Source organism: Nerophis lumbriciformis, linkage group LG30, assembly GCF_033978685.3.
Source record: "Nerophis lumbriciformis linkage group LG30, RoL_Nlum_v2.1, whole genome shotgun sequence".
Lineage (NCBI taxonomy): Eukaryota > Metazoa > Chordata > Actinopteri > Syngnathiformes > Syngnathidae > Nerophis > Nerophis lumbriciformis.
The window spans coordinates 27,690,087-27,707,586 of NC_084577.2; the positions used below are offsets into that span (position 1 = coordinate 27,690,087).

General features: G+C 38.1%; 1 protein-coding gene across 4 annotated transcripts in view; it reads right to left on the minus strand.

The window, feature by feature from the left end:
- The window catches only part of gria4a (glutamate receptor, ionotropic, AMPA 4a), a 417,233-nt gene that overhangs the window by 210,362 nt on the left and 189,371 nt on the right, over nucleotides 1-17,500 (minus strand). For all 4 annotated transcript variants that reach the window (XM_061925858.1, XM_061925861.1, XM_061925860.1 and 1 more), the window contains exons 4-5: nucleotides 11,305-11,357; nucleotides 11,079-11,210 (exon numbers count right to left, since the gene is read on the minus strand). In XM_061925858.1, coding sequence (XP_061781842.1) covers nucleotides 11,079-11,210; nucleotides 11,305-11,357 — 185 coding nt within the window. The remainder of the gene's footprint in view (nucleotides 1-11,078; nucleotides 11,211-11,304; nucleotides 11,358-17,500) is intronic.

Below are 17,500 nucleotides of genomic sequence, written 5' to 3' on the forward strand. Positions count from 1 at the left end.
ATGCTAACAGTAGCCAGTCTATGGCAAACCCAATGTAAGTTAGCATCAAGCTAGCACATTATCGGAAGAGTGGAGCTTTACTTTACTTTAGTTTGAGGGTTTTCTACCGTTTTCTACCGAGCCTACTTGCTTTGATGGTGCTGAAAATTGCAACGTTGCTTCGAGGGGGTTTGGCTGAGTCAGCTCTCAGTGCTGCTTGAGTGATTATTTACGTGAACCGCTGTTCAGTCAGGTGCAACAAAAGTATTGAAATATGGCACCGTTTGATTGTACGTTAATCACTACCCGGTAGTACTGACGGAATTCAGTCGGTGCCTATAAAAGCACCGAATTAAGGTACACATCACTAATACTAAAATAGGCTGTTACATTTTATTTTTAGTTATGAGTAATTCGACAATGTGCTCAAAACATCGCACATTTCCAAGACATTAGATGGCAGTACTGTGTAGGCTATTTATGGTATGTTGTCTAAGTAGGAAGTAGCTTTTCCCAGGAAGCTGAATGTGTTATGTTGCGCCCTACAAAGTGTTTGTACTGTAAGCAGCGTACTTATTATTATTATTATTTTTATATATTTTTTTTAGGTCAAGGTTACGAGGAACACTTATAAAAAACATTGAGAAAATTTATAAAAAATAAATAGAAAATAAAGACTCAAAACATTGCAAGTTTTTTTCCAGGAAGTTGAATGTGTTTTGTTGCACCCTACAACATGTTCGTACTGTAAGTATCGTACTCATTACACACCAGCTGTTTTTATAGAAGTACCAAACTCGGTATGCAACCCTAACATTAAGTTGGGCTGTGAAATTATTTAAATGTTTGCTTATTTGTAATTTGACAATGTGCTTTAACCGCCATCTAGTGTTTACTTTTAAGTAGTATAAAACAAGTAAATAATCAATACAGTATTTTTAAATTTTTTTCTGAAACTTTCCAAGACATTAGATGGCAGTACTGTGTAGGCTATTTATGGTATGTTGCCTAACTAGGAAGTAGCTTTTTCCAGGAAGCTGAATGTGTTATGTTGCACCCCACAAAGTGTTTATACTGTAAGTATCGTACTTATTACACACCAGCTGTTTCTATAAAAGTACCAAATTCTATACCCATCCCTAATATTAAGTTGGGTTGTCAAATTATCTTAATATTTGATTATTCATAATTTGACAATATGCTTTTACTGCTATCTAGTGTTTACTTTTAAGTATTAAAAAAACAAGTAAATCATCAATACAGTATTTGTTTTAAAAAATTTTTTGGAATTCTGTGTTTTTTTAGGTCAAGGTTACCAAGAACACTTAAAACATTGAGGAAATTCATACAAAAATAATAGAAAATATTGACTCAAAACATTGCAATTTTTTTGTTCAGGAAGCTGAATGTGTTATGTTGCACCCCACAAAGTGTTTATACTGTAAGTATCGTACTTATTACACACCAGCTGTTTCTATAAAATTACTCATCCCTAATATTAAGTTGGGTTGTCAAATTAGTTTAATATTTGATTATTCATAATTTGACAATGTGGTTTTACTGCCATCTAGTGTTTACTTTTAAGTAATAAAAAACAAGTAAATCATCAATACAGTATTTGTTTTCAATTTATTTTTTGGAATTCTGTGTTTTTTTAGGTCAAGGTTACCAGGAACACTTAAAACATTGAGGAAATTCATACAAAAATAATAGAAAATATTGACTCAAAACATTGCAATTTTTTTGTTCAGGAAGCTGAATGTGTTATGTTGCACCCCACAAAGTGTTTATACTGTAAGTATCGTACTTATTACACACCAGCTGTTTCTATAAAATTACTCATCCCTAATATTAAGTTGGGTTGTCAAATTATTTTAATATTTGATTATTTGTAATTTGACAATGTGCTTTTACTGACATCTAGTGTTTACTTTTAAGTAATATAAAACAAGTAAATCATCAATACAGTATTTGTTTTCAAATTTTGGGAGAAATTCTGTGTTTTTCTTACGTCAAGGTTGCCAGGACCACTTAAAACATTGAGAACATTCATAAAACATTAATAGAAAAAAATTACTCAAAACATTGCAAGTTTTTTCCCAGGAAGCTCGATGTGTTATGTTGCACACCACAAAGTGTTTATACTGTAAGTATCAAACTTATTACACACCAGCTGTTTCAGTCGGTGCATATAAAAGTATCGAACTCAGTACCCAATCCTCATAATAAGTTGGGCTGTCAAATTATTTTCATTTTTTATTATTTGTAAATTTGGCAATGTGCTTTTACTGCCATCTAGTGTTTACTTTTAAGTAGAATAAAACAAGTAAATCATCAATACAATATTTTTTTAGGTCAAGGTCACCAGGAACACTTAAAACATTGAGAAAATTCATAAAAAAATACAAGTTGATTGAAAGAAAATAATGACTCTAAACATCACAAGTTAGTTTTACCAGGAAGCTGAATGTGTTATGTTGCGCCCCACAACGTGTTTATACTGTAAGTATTGTACTTATTACACACCAGCTGTTTCTATAAAAGTACCGAATTCAGTACCCAATCCTAATATTAAGTTGGGCTGTGGAACTATTTCAATATTTGATCATTTATAATTTGACAATGTGCTTTTACAGCGATCTAGTGTTTACTTTCAAGTAGTATAAAACAAGTAAATCATCAATACAGTATTTGTTTTCACATTTTTTTGTAATTCTGTGTTTTTTCTAGGTCAAGGTCACCAGGAATACTTAAAACATAAAAAAAAAATCATACAAAATAAATACAAAATAATGGCTCAAAACATTGCAAGTTTTTTTCCAGGAAGCTGAATATGTTGTGTTGCGCCCTACAAAGTGTTTGTACTGTAAGCAGCGTACTTATTATTATTATTATTTTTATATTTTTTTTAGGTCAAGGTTACGAGGAACACTTATAAAAAACATTGAGAAAATGTATAAAAAAATGAATAGAAAATAATGACTCAAAACATTGCAAGTTTTTTTCCAGGAAGTTGAATGTGTTTTGTTGCGCCCTACAACATGTTCGTACTGTAAGTATCATATTTATTACACACCAGCTGTTTTTATAGAAGTACCAAACTCGGTACGCAACCCTAATATTAAGTTGGGCTGTGAAATTATTGACATTTTTGCTTATTTGTAATTTGAAAATGTGCTTTTACCGCCATCTAGTGTTTACTTTTAAGTAGTATAAAACAAGTAAATCATCAATACAGTATTTTTCTGAATTTTTCTGAAACTTTCCAAGACATTAGATGGCAGTACTGTGTAGGCTATTTATGGTATGTTGCCGAAGTAGGAAGTAGCTTTTTCCAGGAAGCTGAATGTGTTATGTTGCGCCCTACAAAGTGTTTGTACTGTAAGTATCATACTTATTATTATTGAATTTTTTTTTTTAGGTCAAGGTTACGAGGAACACCTAAAAAAAACATTGAGAAAATTCATAAAAAACAAATAGAAAATAATGACTCAAAACATTGCACGTTTTTTTTTCCAGGAAGCTGAATGTGTTATATTGCGCCCTACAACATGTTTGTACAGTAAGTATCGTACTTATTACACAGCAGCTGTTTTTATAGAAGTACCGAACTCGGTACGCAACCCTAACATTAAGTTGGGCTGTGAAATTATTAAAATTTTTAAATAATTTGTAATTTGAAAATGTGCTTTTACCGCCATCTAGTGTTTACTTTTAAGTAGTATAAAACAAGTAAATAATCAATACAGTATTTTTCCAATTTTTTCTGAAAATTTCCAAGACATTAGATGGCAGTACTGTGTAGGCTATTTAGGTATGTTGCCGAAGTAGGAAGTAGCTTTTCCCAGGAAGCTGAATGTGTTATGTTGCGCCCTACAAAGTGTTTGTACTGTAAGTATCATACTTATTATTATTATTATTATTATTGTATTTTTTTTAGGTCAAGGTTACGAGGAACACCTAAAAAAAACATTGAGAAAATTCATTAAAAATAAATAGAAAATAATGACTCAAAACATTGCACGTTTTTTTCCCAGGAAGTTGAATGTGTTTTGTTGCGCCCTACAACATGTTTGTACTGTAAGTATCATATTTATTACACACCAGCTGTTTTTATAGAAGTACCGAACTCGGTACGCAACCCTAATATTAAGCTGGGCTGTGAAATTATTTAAATTTTTGATTATTTGTAATTTGAAAATGTGCTTTTACCGCCATCTAGTGTTTACTTTTAAGTAGTATAAAACAAGTAAATCATCAATACAGTATTTTTCCAAATTTTTCTGAAACTTTCCAAGACATTAGATGGCAGTACTGTGTAGGCTATTTATGGTATGTTGTCTAAGTAGGAAGTAGCTTCTCCCAGGAAGCTGAATGTGTTATGTTGCGCCCTAGAAAGTGTTTGTACTGTAAGTATTGTACTTATTATTATTAGGGCCCGCATGGCCCTTTGTATAAGGACTCCCAAAGGGAGTCTGCCTCTAACTCCCAGTAGGAATGTCATAGAGACATGAAACAAAAACCTTCCATGTAGGTCTCACTTAGACCTACTTTTCTTTAATTAATTTCCTCGGGCAAAAATCAACAGGAAGTTGGCAATTCCCCCTTCAAGACAAAAAAGTACTAAAAACAGTCACTTTTGCCTCTTTGAGCTGTATTTTGACCCCCTTAACATGCTTCAAAACTCACCAAACTGAACGCACACATCAGGACTGGCAAACATTGCGAGCTAAAAAAAAAAACCTAACCCCAAATCTCAAAATTGCGCTCTACTGCAATTTTTTAATAAAACGCAAAAAAAAACTGCTCCTCGGAAGAAAAAAATGACAAAACTGCCTGTAACTCCCACTGGGAAGGTCGGAGAGACATGAAACAAAAAACCTCTATGTAGGTCTCACTTAGACCTACATTTCATAAATTGACAACCCCCAGCAAAAATCAACAGGAAGTTTGCTATTCCCCCTTCAAAACAATTTTTTTTGTAAAAACCGGTCACCTTCCTTCAAAAACTATCTCCTCTGAGCGCGTTTGTCGTTTCGCCTTCAAACTAACACAGGAGAGAGATTGAACCCTTGTGATTACAATGACAGAAGCGCTTTTTTTTTCTAACTGCTCCGGTTTTGATTTTATGACCCTTCAAAGACCCGCTGCGCTGCTGTTTTTTTTAAGATGGCTGCTTAAAAGCAGGAAGCACCAACGTGCCCACACAATGCAGACAAGGTAGGTACACTAGACAAAAGTCTTGGGACACTTCAGACTAAAAGTAGACAAAAGTATTGGGACACTTATGACTATCACTGGACAAAAGTATTGGGACATTTAGGACTAGCACCTGCCAAATACGCGGGCCCGACCAATGCTGCTTGCAGCTTTAATTATAATATTGTTTTTATGTCAAGGTTACGAGGAACACTTAAAAAAAAACATTGAGAAAATTCATTAAAAAAAAGAAAGAAAAATAATGACTCAAAACAGCGCAACAGTTTCCCACAACTTTCCGAAAAAAAGCTGCACAATTATTGCATGGCGGGGTAACTCTGGAAGCAAATCACGACATAATCCCGTCTAAAAATGTGAATTTGATGAATGTAATGAATTTTTGCCGCCGTTATTGCATTGTTTTTGATTGCCCTAATAAAAAAGCTTACACACCCACATACACACACACACACACACACACACACACTGAGCGCAGCTGGCAGACGCAGACAAACGGAGTAGTGTGTGTGTGTCTCCTCAAAGGGACGCCGGCCAAAACAGACACTGTAGAGCTCACTGTGACACCAGTTAGTGTGTGTTGTAAACACTAATGTGTGTGTGTGTGTGTGTGTGTGTGTCGCCGTCTGGCTCCTCACTCACCACAGTGGCCAATTATGATGCAGTCTGTCAGTCTGGGATGGGGCCACTGGAGTGTGTGTTTCAGTCGGTGCATGCATTTCAAATGTGTGTGTGTGTGTGTGTGTGTGTGTGTAACATTTTCAATATGTATCCTGCATTGTAGTGTTGTCAGCCGCCTTGTGGTTCTGTGTGTGTCAAAGAGGATGAGAGTGATGATGGATGACAGAGTGAACGGGGTGTTGCAAATTTGAACGCGCTGCGCTGACCGTGGCCATGGAAACACTCATTTATTTACTGCGCGTTCAGGCGGTTGTGCTCGCCGACATGTGTGCGACGTTGTCGAACGCGCAGCACACGTCTACAAAAAAAACAAACACATTAAAAAAAAAAAAAGACAGAAAAAATGCGCCTGAAAGTGTCATGACTTGGTCTTGGGTGTGTGCTTTTCCGGGATGCAACGGAAAGTTGGCTCGGGCGAGACGGGAATGAAGGTACATGATTTATTTATTATTATCAAAAAAAAAAGGAATAAATGAAAGCGCGCACAGTGGCGGAGAATAAACTATGAAACCAAAAGACTATAGCAAAAAAAGTACAAATGAAAAGCACGCACAGTGGCGGAGAACAAACTATGAAAAACAAAAAGACTATAAACATGGAACAAAAACTTACTTGGCTTGGACAAAAATAGTTGCATGAAGAATGGACATGGGAAGAATGGACGGAGCATAAATGTGGTGAGGTCGTCAGAAAGACAAACTGAAAACAATGAACTTAAATACTACAGACATGATCAACGAAAACAGGTGCGTGACTCAAGACGTGAAACAGGTGCGTGACGTGACAGGTGAAAACTAATGGGTTACTATGGTGACAAGAGTGCACAATGAGTCCAAACGTGGAACAGGTGAAACTAATGGGGTAATCATGGAAACAAGACAAGGGAGTGAAAAGACAGAAACTAAAGAGTCCTATAACTAAACAAAACATGACTTAAAACAAAACATGATTACACAGACATGACACTTATTAATAATGCGCCACACTTTGAACCAAAACCAAACAAGAATGACAAAGACATTTCGGGAGAACATCTGCACCTTAACACAACATAAACACAACAGAACAAACACCCAGAATCCCATGCAGCCCTGACTCTTCCGGGCTACATTATACACCCCTGCTACCCCCCCCTCTGTGCGTCGGTTGAGGTGGGCGGGGTTTGGTAGCGGAGGGTGTATAATGTATCCCGGAAGAGTTAGGGCTGCATGGGATTCTGGGTATTTGTCCTGTTGTGTTTATGTTGTGTGTTCAAATTCCACATAAAGGTGTGGGCAGCGTGTCTGAGACCCCTGGTTTATACATAGCACAAAGCAAAAAAAACAAACTTTGTATGCAGTGTTATTTCATTTAAAATTTCCAAAATTTTTTGCGGCTCCCATTGTTTTCTGTAATTTGTGAAACCGGTCAAAATGGCTCTTTGACTGGTAAAGGTCGCCGACCCCTGCGCTAGTGAGACATACGTAATAATCAGCGAACAATATTGCACATTTGTCAACATAAACAAGCATCAAATAATTATAGTTGCATTTTACACACACATGTAGTCTCCAAGGCAGTATTAGAAAGTATCCAGTAACAAACGTGTCCGCATTATTCTGCGTCATGATTGTAATCTAATCATTGTTTGTAATCTATTATTGCCAGCACAGAGGTGAAGGAAAGGAACAAAATTCCCTTGTGGATCAATAAAGTTAGTCTAAGTCTAAAATTATAAAATGATATTGCTGAACAAACTATATGTCTACTATTTTTTTATTTATTTATGAATATTGCGTATTTGTGTCAGGTTACAGGTACTTTTCCGACGTACTACACCGTATCCGGAAAGTATTTTTACAGCGCTTTACTTTGTACACATTTGTGTTACGGCCTTATTACGGAATGGAATAAGTTCATTTTTGTCCTCAAAATTCCACACAAAATACCCCATAATGGCAAGGTGAAAATGTTTCTTTCGAAATGTTTGGAAATGTATTAAAAATTAAAAAAAAGAAAGAAGTCTAATAAACCAAAAAGTTCACGACCCTCTTTTGAAGACCTCAAGCTAATTTTCGTATAAAGTTTCGAAAATATTTGCTGCGATGAGGTGGCGACTTGTCCAGGGTGTACCCCGCCTTCCGCCCGAATGCAGCTGATATAGGCTCCAGCACCGCACCCCCCGCGACCCCGAAAGGGACAAACGGTAGAAAATGGATGGAATTTGTTGTCCATGAATATATTTTAGTGCAAAACAACCAAATAACATAATTGTGATAACAAAGAAACAGCACTACCGCTGCACGCCACAGGGGGCAGTGTCAACGTTGAGGGAATTTGTCCATTATATTTTTATCAGTAGGGACGACTACAGAATCTCGTACTTTCGGGCACCGATTCACGTAAAATCAATTATTAACGCCAACAAAGAAATTGACTCAGAAATGTACCCAACGTAAGACAAGGAAGGCCCCACTTTTCAAAAAAACGCGCTAGCTTGATGCTAATAATATACATTGGCTTTGCTACTGATTAGCATTAGCAATTTTACATGGCGATTTCAACACCTCCGAATGTGTTGATGAAAACCACAACCAAGATGCACGTTACAATCAAACAGCTGGTGCGTAATAGGCGCAATACTTACAGTATTAACACTTTTTAGGGCGCAACGAAAAAACAAAAACACACCAATAACTATACACTACTGCCATCCAACGTCTTGAACTTGCAACTGTGATTGCAACTTAATTGCCACACTTGCAATGCCATCCATCCATCCATCCATCTTCTTCCGCTTATCCGAGGTCGGGTCGCGGGGGCAGCAGCCTAAGCAGGGAAGCCCAGACTTCCCTCTCCCCAGCCACTTCGTCCAGCTCCTCCCGGGGGATCCCGAGGCGTTCCCAGGCCAGCCGGGAGACATAGTCTTCCCAACGTGTCCTGGGTCTTCCTCGTGGCCTCCTACCGGTCGGACATGCCCTAAACACCTCCTTAGGGAGGCGCTCGGGTGGCATCCTGACCAGATGCCCGAACCACCTCATCTGGCTCCTCTCCATGTGGAGGAGCAGCGGCTTTACTTTGAGCTCCCCCCGGATGACAGAGCTTCTCACCCTATCTCTAAGGGAGAGCCCCGCCACCCGGCGGAGGAAACTCATTTGGGCCGCTTGTACCCGTGATCTTGTCCTTTCGGTCATAACCCAAAGCTCATGACCATAGGTGAGGATGGGAACGTAGATCGACCGGTAAATTGAGAGCTTTGCCTTCCGGCTCAGCTCCTTCTTCACCACAACGGACCGATACAGCGTCCGCATTACTGAAGACGCCGCACCGACCCGCCTGTCGATCTCACGATCCACTCTTCCCTCACTCGTGAACAAGACTCCGAGGTACTTGAACTCCTCCACTTGGGGCAAGATCTCCTCCCCAACCCGGAGATGGCACTCCACCCTTTTCCGGGCGAGAACCATGGACTCGGACTTGGAGGTGCTGATTCTCATCCCAGTCGCTTCACACTCGGCTGCGAACCGATCCAGTGAGAGCTGAAGATCCTGGCCAGATGAAGCCATCAGGACCAAATCATCTGCAAAAAGCAGAGACCTAATCCTGCAGCCACCAAACCGGATCCCCTCAACGCCTTGACTGCGCCTAGAAATTCTGTCCATAAAAGTTATGAACAGAATGGGTGACAAAGGGCAGCCTTGGCGGAGTCCAACCCTCACTGGAAACGTGTCCGACTTACTGCCGGCAATGCGGACCAAGCTCTGACACTGATCATACAGGGAGCGGACCGCCACAATCAGACAGTCCGAAACCCCATACTCTCTGAGCACTCCCCACAGGACTTCCCGAGGGACACGGTCGAATGCCTTCTCCAAGTCCACAAAGCACATGTAGACTGGTTGGGCAAACTCCCATGCACCCTCAAGGACCCTGCCGAGAGTATAGAGCTGGTCCACAGTTCCACGACCAGGACGAAAACCACACTGTTCCTCCTGAATCCGAGGTTCGACTATCCGGCGTAGCCTCCTCTCCAGTACACCTGAATAGACCTTACCGGGAAGGCTGAGGAGTGTGATCCCACGATAGTTAGAACACACCCTCCGGTTCCCCTTTTTAAAGAGAGGAACCACCACCCCGGTCTGCCAATCCAGAGGTACTGCCCCCGATGTCCACGCGATGCTGCAGAGTCTTGCAATGAAGACTCAGAAATGTGACAAAGAAACAAGATATAACAACTATTGTTGGAATAATTGTTTGTAAGTTATCACAAAAGAAACGTTGTATTATGAATGCTGTCTTTCGAGGCCTAACAAGAGGAAGAAGGCTCGTGAAACGCCGCTGTGATTTCAACACGGACAGATGGCAGGATCTGCTCAACTTCCAGAGGAACTCTCTTTGAAGTATTTCACAAACTTTCTTCTAACTATTTGGTAACCGAGGTCAACGCTATTTACGACCCGCTGCCCTCTTGAAGTTGCTGTGGTCAGGAGACGGGAGGGGTTATCCATTTGTCCTCCAACACCTGCCCCAGCTGGATCCAGGAAGAGCCCAAGCCCGAGACATCCTCTTCTTGGACTTCAAAAGCGACCGAAAACAATGACTGTTTTACATACTTCCCATTCCTGCTGTGACATGTGTTGGTGCGTGAACATTGAACATCTGAATAAATGAGGAGACGAAAACCTTCTTCGTCAGAGCGTGGTGCAGGACTGTACAGAGAGTGCAGTGGCCATGTCTCTCCTCAATATTGAGTCCAAATTGAATTCTGTCTCTGTTTGATTCCTTGCCTTTTGTCTTGTTTAATAGATGTCCTCAGTGTTTGAACGTGACAACTATGTATTTAAAAAGTAGCTACTAAAAAAATAAAAAATAAATAAATAAATTAAAAAAAAAAATAAAAAATAAAAAATAAAAAATAAAAAATAAAAAATAGAAAAAAAAAAAAATAAAAAAAAAATAAAAAGTAGCTACTAAATACATTTGAAGTTACTTATCAGTTCATACTCAAGTAAATATTTGGAAGACTACTTTTTGAGTACTCAAGTATCATTTTTGGCAACTCCACCCACCTCTGACGGCGACAAAATAATTTAACGCGTTTAGTTCTAATTTAGCGGATGAAACGATACTGAAAATGATACCAAATAGCAAATATATACATTTGCACGTATTATGTTTTTTTACGTGTAAAGCGGCAGGAATGAAAACCGAGAAAGGAGTACCTGCTCCAGCATGCTCTGCAGCCGCTCCAGTTCCAGGTCGATCACAAACTTCCTCTCCTGACGTCGATCCAGGTCTTCCAGGAGTCGGCGGTACCCGGCCTCGTTGAAACTCTCCACGCAGATTGCGCTCACCTGCGTTGAAATGGTTTTTATAAAAACATGCTGCATGGTATTGTGTTTATGTTGGCCTGTTTCCAGGTGTGTGTGTGTGTGTGTGTTTGCTTACCTGCCAGCCGTTTTGCCCGGCTCTCTCCATGATTGCCTGCAGTATTGCGTAACCTAGAAAGGAAGGGAAAAAAAACACAACATTGTAGCGGCCATGGTGTAATTATTAGGGCTGTGAATCTTTGGGGACCACATGATTCGATTCCTGAGGGTAACGATTCCATTCAGAACCGATTCTTGATTCAAAATCAACACGTTTTTTTTAACAACGTTGCGTGCAAGTTGTATGATTAACTACATTTCTCCATAAAATACACGAACAGTTCTCATCAATTTCTATATTACTTAAAAGAAAACTGGTTTTGTTGAATAAAATTCTACCCAAACATTTAATAAAGTCAAATACAAATAAGGCAACAGGAGAAGTATCCAACACTTCTCTTTTTCAAAAGTACATTTGTACAGCACATATAGATAATCTACATCAACTATATGATTTGTCTGAGTGGCTGGACAGGACAAATTGTGTAAAAAAAATAAAAAAATAAAAATAATAATAATAAAAAAATAAATAAAAATAAAATATATGTATATATGTATATATGTATATATATATATATATATATATATATATATATATATATATGTATGTACATATATATATATATATATATATATACATATATATATATGTATGTACATATATATATGTATGTATATAATACATATATGTACTTTATTATTTATATATTTATATACAATTTTTAAATAAATACAATATATATATTTTAATATATATATTTTAAAATATATATACATATATATTTAATATATATATATATATATATATATATATATATATATATATATATATATATATATATATATATATACATATATAATATATAATAATAATAATACATATATGTACTTTATTATGTATATATTTATATACAATTTTTAAATAAATACAATATATATATATATATATATATTTTAATATATATATTTTAAAATATATATACATATATATGTAATATATATATATATATATATTGAAATATTTATATATTTATTTACATTTTTTTTCATTCATCAATTTTAGATTTTTTTTTAATCGATTAAGAATCGTTTTCTTGTGTGTGATATCATGTGCGATACGAGCAGTCCTGCAGTATGTTTACTTGTGTGTGATATCATGTGCGATACAAGCAGTCCTGCAGTACGGACAGCCAGTTAACATCTAAATGTCCTCCAATTTCACTACAGTAATTTACAAAACGTAAAAATAGTTGAAAAAAATATATATATAATAATTTAAAAAAGGAAAAAAGGAAAAATAAATAAATAAATAAAAAAAATATATATATATATATATTTTTTTTAATTTTTATTTTAATTATAAAAAACTAAACATTAAAATACGTTTTTTAAATTAAAAAAACAACTCAAAATAATACATTTCAGTCAAGTCATTTACAAAAGGTAAACATGCTACACTACAGCTAAGCACACAATAGCATACAAGCTAGACATACCAGGGGCGGGGCTTCAGGAGGGCCCTGTCTCAGGTTATTTCTAGTCACACCAGTAAAAGAGCTGCACGTACAGTATGTGGACTTACAGTATATGTTGCTCCAGTGATATGTTAGAACCACTTCAACTAGTGATGAGTCGGCCTAAATTCATGTTGAAATTGTGTTTGTACTTTAATCAACTTCATAGCACTTCATATATAAGCTACTGCTGCGCTCTCATGCTTGTAATACCGCAGTTCAAATGTTCGCTGTCCATGGTGCTGAACTGACTCCATGTCCCTTTGAAGGACCTCACAGCTGCTCTCCGTGGTGCTGAACCCAGTAAGCATGTGTACGTCCTACAATCATGTTATGATGAACTTCTTGTCGGGGGTTTGAAGGGCCCGGCCCCTGGCCCCGAACTTGTTCCGCCAGGGAGACATACGTAATAATTAGCGAACAATATTGCACATTTGTCAACATAAACAAGTTTCAAATAACTATAGTTACACATATAGTCTCCAAGGCGGTATTAGAAAGTATCCAGTAACAAACGTGTCCCCATTGTTCAGCTTTCTGCGTCGCGATTCTAGTGTAATTATTGTGTCGCCAAAAAACAACAACACTCCACTTCAACTTAAAGACAGCATAAGTCCATTCCAGTCCTATTCGTAATAAATAGGTTATTAATTGACTCATTTCACAATATTTTGTAAAACTATCCAAACATCATCCAATACTCAACACTCCAATAGTAGGGTTGTACGGTATACCGATATTAGTATAGTGCCGCGATACTAATGAATCGTATTCGGTACTATACCGCCTCTAAAAAGTACCAGTCCCCCACCATCCCCGCGTCGTCGTAACACTGCTGGTTTTACGAGCAAAGGAGCATGTTCGGCAGTGCACACACACCGAGTACTTACAAGTAGACACAGTATGTAGACAGAAAAGGGAGAACGGACGCATTTTGGCCTAAAAAGTAAAGACAAAGGTGGAGTTATAACACTGAAACACCCTCAGGAAGAGGTGCTTTAAGACATGGGTAGCTAGCTAGCGGCTAATATTCATCCGCAGTTGACAGTGTTTTAGCTACTTCCCAATTACTAACCCTCATCTCCATGGCGACAAATAAAGCGAGTTTCTTACAAGTATCATTATCACTAGAATAGCTAAACTGTCATGACTTGGTCTTGGGTGTTTGCTTTTCCGGGATGCAACGGAAAGTTGGCACGGGCGAGACGGGAATTAAGGTACATGATTTATTTATTATTATCAAAAAAAAAAGTACAAACGAAAAGCACGCACAGTGGCGGAGAACAAACTATGAAAAACAAAAAGACTATAAACATGGAACAAAAACTTACTTTGACAAGGGACACGAAGCAAGATCTTAGAGGATGAAGAGTGTACAGAAGCATAAATGTGGTGTGAGGTCGTCAGAAAGACAAACTGAAAAACACTGAACTTAAATACTACGGACGTGATTAACGAAAACAGGTGCGTGACTCGAGACGTGAAACAGGTGCGTGACGTGACAGGTGAAAACTAATGGGTTGCTATGGTGACAATCAAGAGTGCACAATGAGTCCAAACGTGGAACAGGTGAAACTAATGGGGTAATCATGGAAACAAGACAAGGGAGTGAAAAGACAGAAACTAAAGAGTCCAATAACTAAACAAAACATGACTTAAAACAAAACATGATTACACAGACATGACATAAACATGCTTACCGTATTTTCCGCACCATAAGGCGCCCTGGGTTATAAGCCGCGCCTTCAATGAACGGCATATTTCAAAACTTTGTCCACCTATAAGCCGCCCCGTGTTATAAGCCGCATCTAACTGCGCTAAAGGAATGTCAAAAAAACAGTCAGATAGGTCAGTCAAACTTTAATAATATATTAAAAACCAGCGTGATGTGGGCGCGCATGGAGTCGTATATCAACATGGACGGAGCTGCGTGAAAAAAGCCACCCGGCCTCTTCGCGTAAACTTACCTTAACCACTCGCTCATCTTTTCTTCATCCATCCATCCCTTCGAGTTAGCTTTTATGATGACGCCGGCTGGAAAGGTCTCTTTTGGCAAGGTCTTCCTTTTGAATATCACCATGGGTGGAAGTTTCTGGCCATTAGCATGGCAAGCTAGAACCACAGTGAAGGATGACTTCTCATTCCCTGTGGTGCGAATATTCACCGTACGTGCTCCCGTTGTATCCACAGTGCGGTTTACAGGAATATCAAAAGTCAGTGGAACCTCGTCCATGTTGATAATGTTCTCTGGCCGGATCTTTTTTTCAGCTATCTTGTTTTTACAATATGCACGGAAAGTAGCCAGCTTTTCTTGAAAGTCTTTAGGCAGTTGCTGTGAAATAGTAGTCCGTGTGCGGATGGAGAGATTGCGTCTTTTCTTGAACCGGAAACCTGTCGCTTAGTAGGAGCCATTTTGTGGTCTTTACAGATGTAAACACACAAAGGAAATGAAACGTAATATCCGCGCGCCTCTTCTTCTTCTACTACGCGGGCGGGTGGTTGCTTACAGTAGAAGAAGAAGCGCTTCCTGTTCTATGGGGGCGGGTGCTTACCTTGGCGGTTGCTTGCGTAGAAGAAGAAGCACTTCCGCTTCTACGGGGAAAAAAGATGGCGGCTGTTTACCGTAGTTGCGAGACCGAAACTTTATGAAAATGAATCTTAATATTAATCCATATATAAAGCGCACCGGGTTATAAGCCGCACTGTCAGCTTTTGAGTAAATTTGTGGTTTTTAGGTGCGGCTAATAGTGCGGAAAATACGGTAATTAAACACCGTAGGAGGACACAATATGTCACCGTTCCTGAATGTAAACAAACGCCATGGGTGGATCTACACCTGACATCCACTGTAATGATACCAAGTACAGGAGCGTATCTAGTCGATACTACTATGATTACATCCATATTTTTTGGCATCACAACATCTTCTTTCGTTTTTTTTAAAATTTGTATTATGTTTGAAGACTTTGCATATGACCAATGTGTGATCCTGTATCTACTAGGTATCAGATCGCTACCTAAATGTGTGGTATCATCCAAAACTAATGTAAAGTATCAAAGAAGAGAAGAATAAGTGATTATTACATTTTAACAGAAGTGTAGATAGAACATGTTGAAAGAGAAAGTAAGCAGATATTAACAGTAAATGGACAAGTAGATAAAAAAATAATTTTTACAGCTTGTCCTTTATAATGTGTACAAACTAATAGGTGTATAAATGACACAATATGTTACTGCATAGACTAATTAGCAGAGGTGGGACCAAGTCATTGTTTTGCAAGTCACAAGTAAGTCTCAAGTCTTTGCCCTCAAGTCCGAGTCAAGTCCCGAGTCAAGACAGGCAAGCCCCGAGTCAAGTCCAAAGTCAAGACTGGAAAGTCTCAAGTCAAGTCCTAAGTCCTGCATTTTGAGTTTCGAGTCCTTTCAAGTCCTTTTAACCACAGACTAATATATTAACACAGATTGTGTATGCTTTTCAAACGCTGTATTTATTTATTAAAACAAGTGCATTTTAAATTGCAGGAAAGAAAATTGTGCTGACATTGCACTTTATAATAGCACTATTAACCAGTCATTTTAAACATTAACTCATTCCTTTACAGAACAAACACATTAAAAAATAAAGTGCAAATGTACTTATTTGTACAAAAGTGTTAACATTGAAAAAACATGACATATACGTGAACATAACAAAAAAGTTGTACTTTTTATATGTCAGGGCCCTATGCTGCATTGCATTTGCAAAAGACCAAATTAGCCAAGAGTCTGTCAGTCATTTGTGCACGATGGGGGCGTAGTATGATGCCACCATGGCTGAAAACTCGCTCCACTGGAGCACTGGAGGCAGGCACTGCCAAGACTCTCATGGCCACTCGGAACAGTGAAGGAAGAGTCTTCATGTTCAATGCCCAGAACAAAAGGGGGGAGAGAGTTGTTTTGGGTTGGTGCACTACTTGTAAGTGTATCTTGTGTTTTTTGTGTTGATTTAATTAAAAAAAGAAAAAAAAAATATATATATTTCTTGTGCGGCCCGATACCAATCGATCCACGGACCAGTACCGGGCCGCGGCCCGGTGGTTGGGGACCACTGAGGTAAACAACCAACAGTATGTCAGAAAGCTAGCTAAAACGGTACACATATTCATAATATAGTATACATTTTAACTGACCTTTATTTGACTATTTTTGTCTTTTTTTAGGTGGCTAAAATACGCGGTGCTGCTGACCGCCGTCTAACGTTACGTGTGATATATTGACTAACGTAACCCTGCTTAAAAAAAATCACTGAACAAAAAGTATGAATAAGGTAGTGAACTGCAACAGATTCCCGTGTTTGCAATAACGTTATAACGTTAGCAGTGAGTTTACAGCCTCACTGATTTAACTACACAGCAAATAAAAGTCACGTTACTTAGCCAATAAACGTTATCTTACATTCAAAACTTACCGTTCTTTGTGCAACTTCAAATGCCGGACGAAGTTGGAAGTTGTTGCCTCTCCATCAGTCATTTTCGAACCGCATGTGTTGCATACTGCAAACCGTTTTGTGACCACCTCGTAATTTTTATACCCAAACGAAATTATTTTAGGTATCATTTTTTTGTTCACTGGCGTGTGGTTTGGACATGTCTTCTTCGTTGGTTGTCCTGCAATTTGATTGGATGAATGCTGTGTGATGAAAACAAAGTAGATCTAATTTGA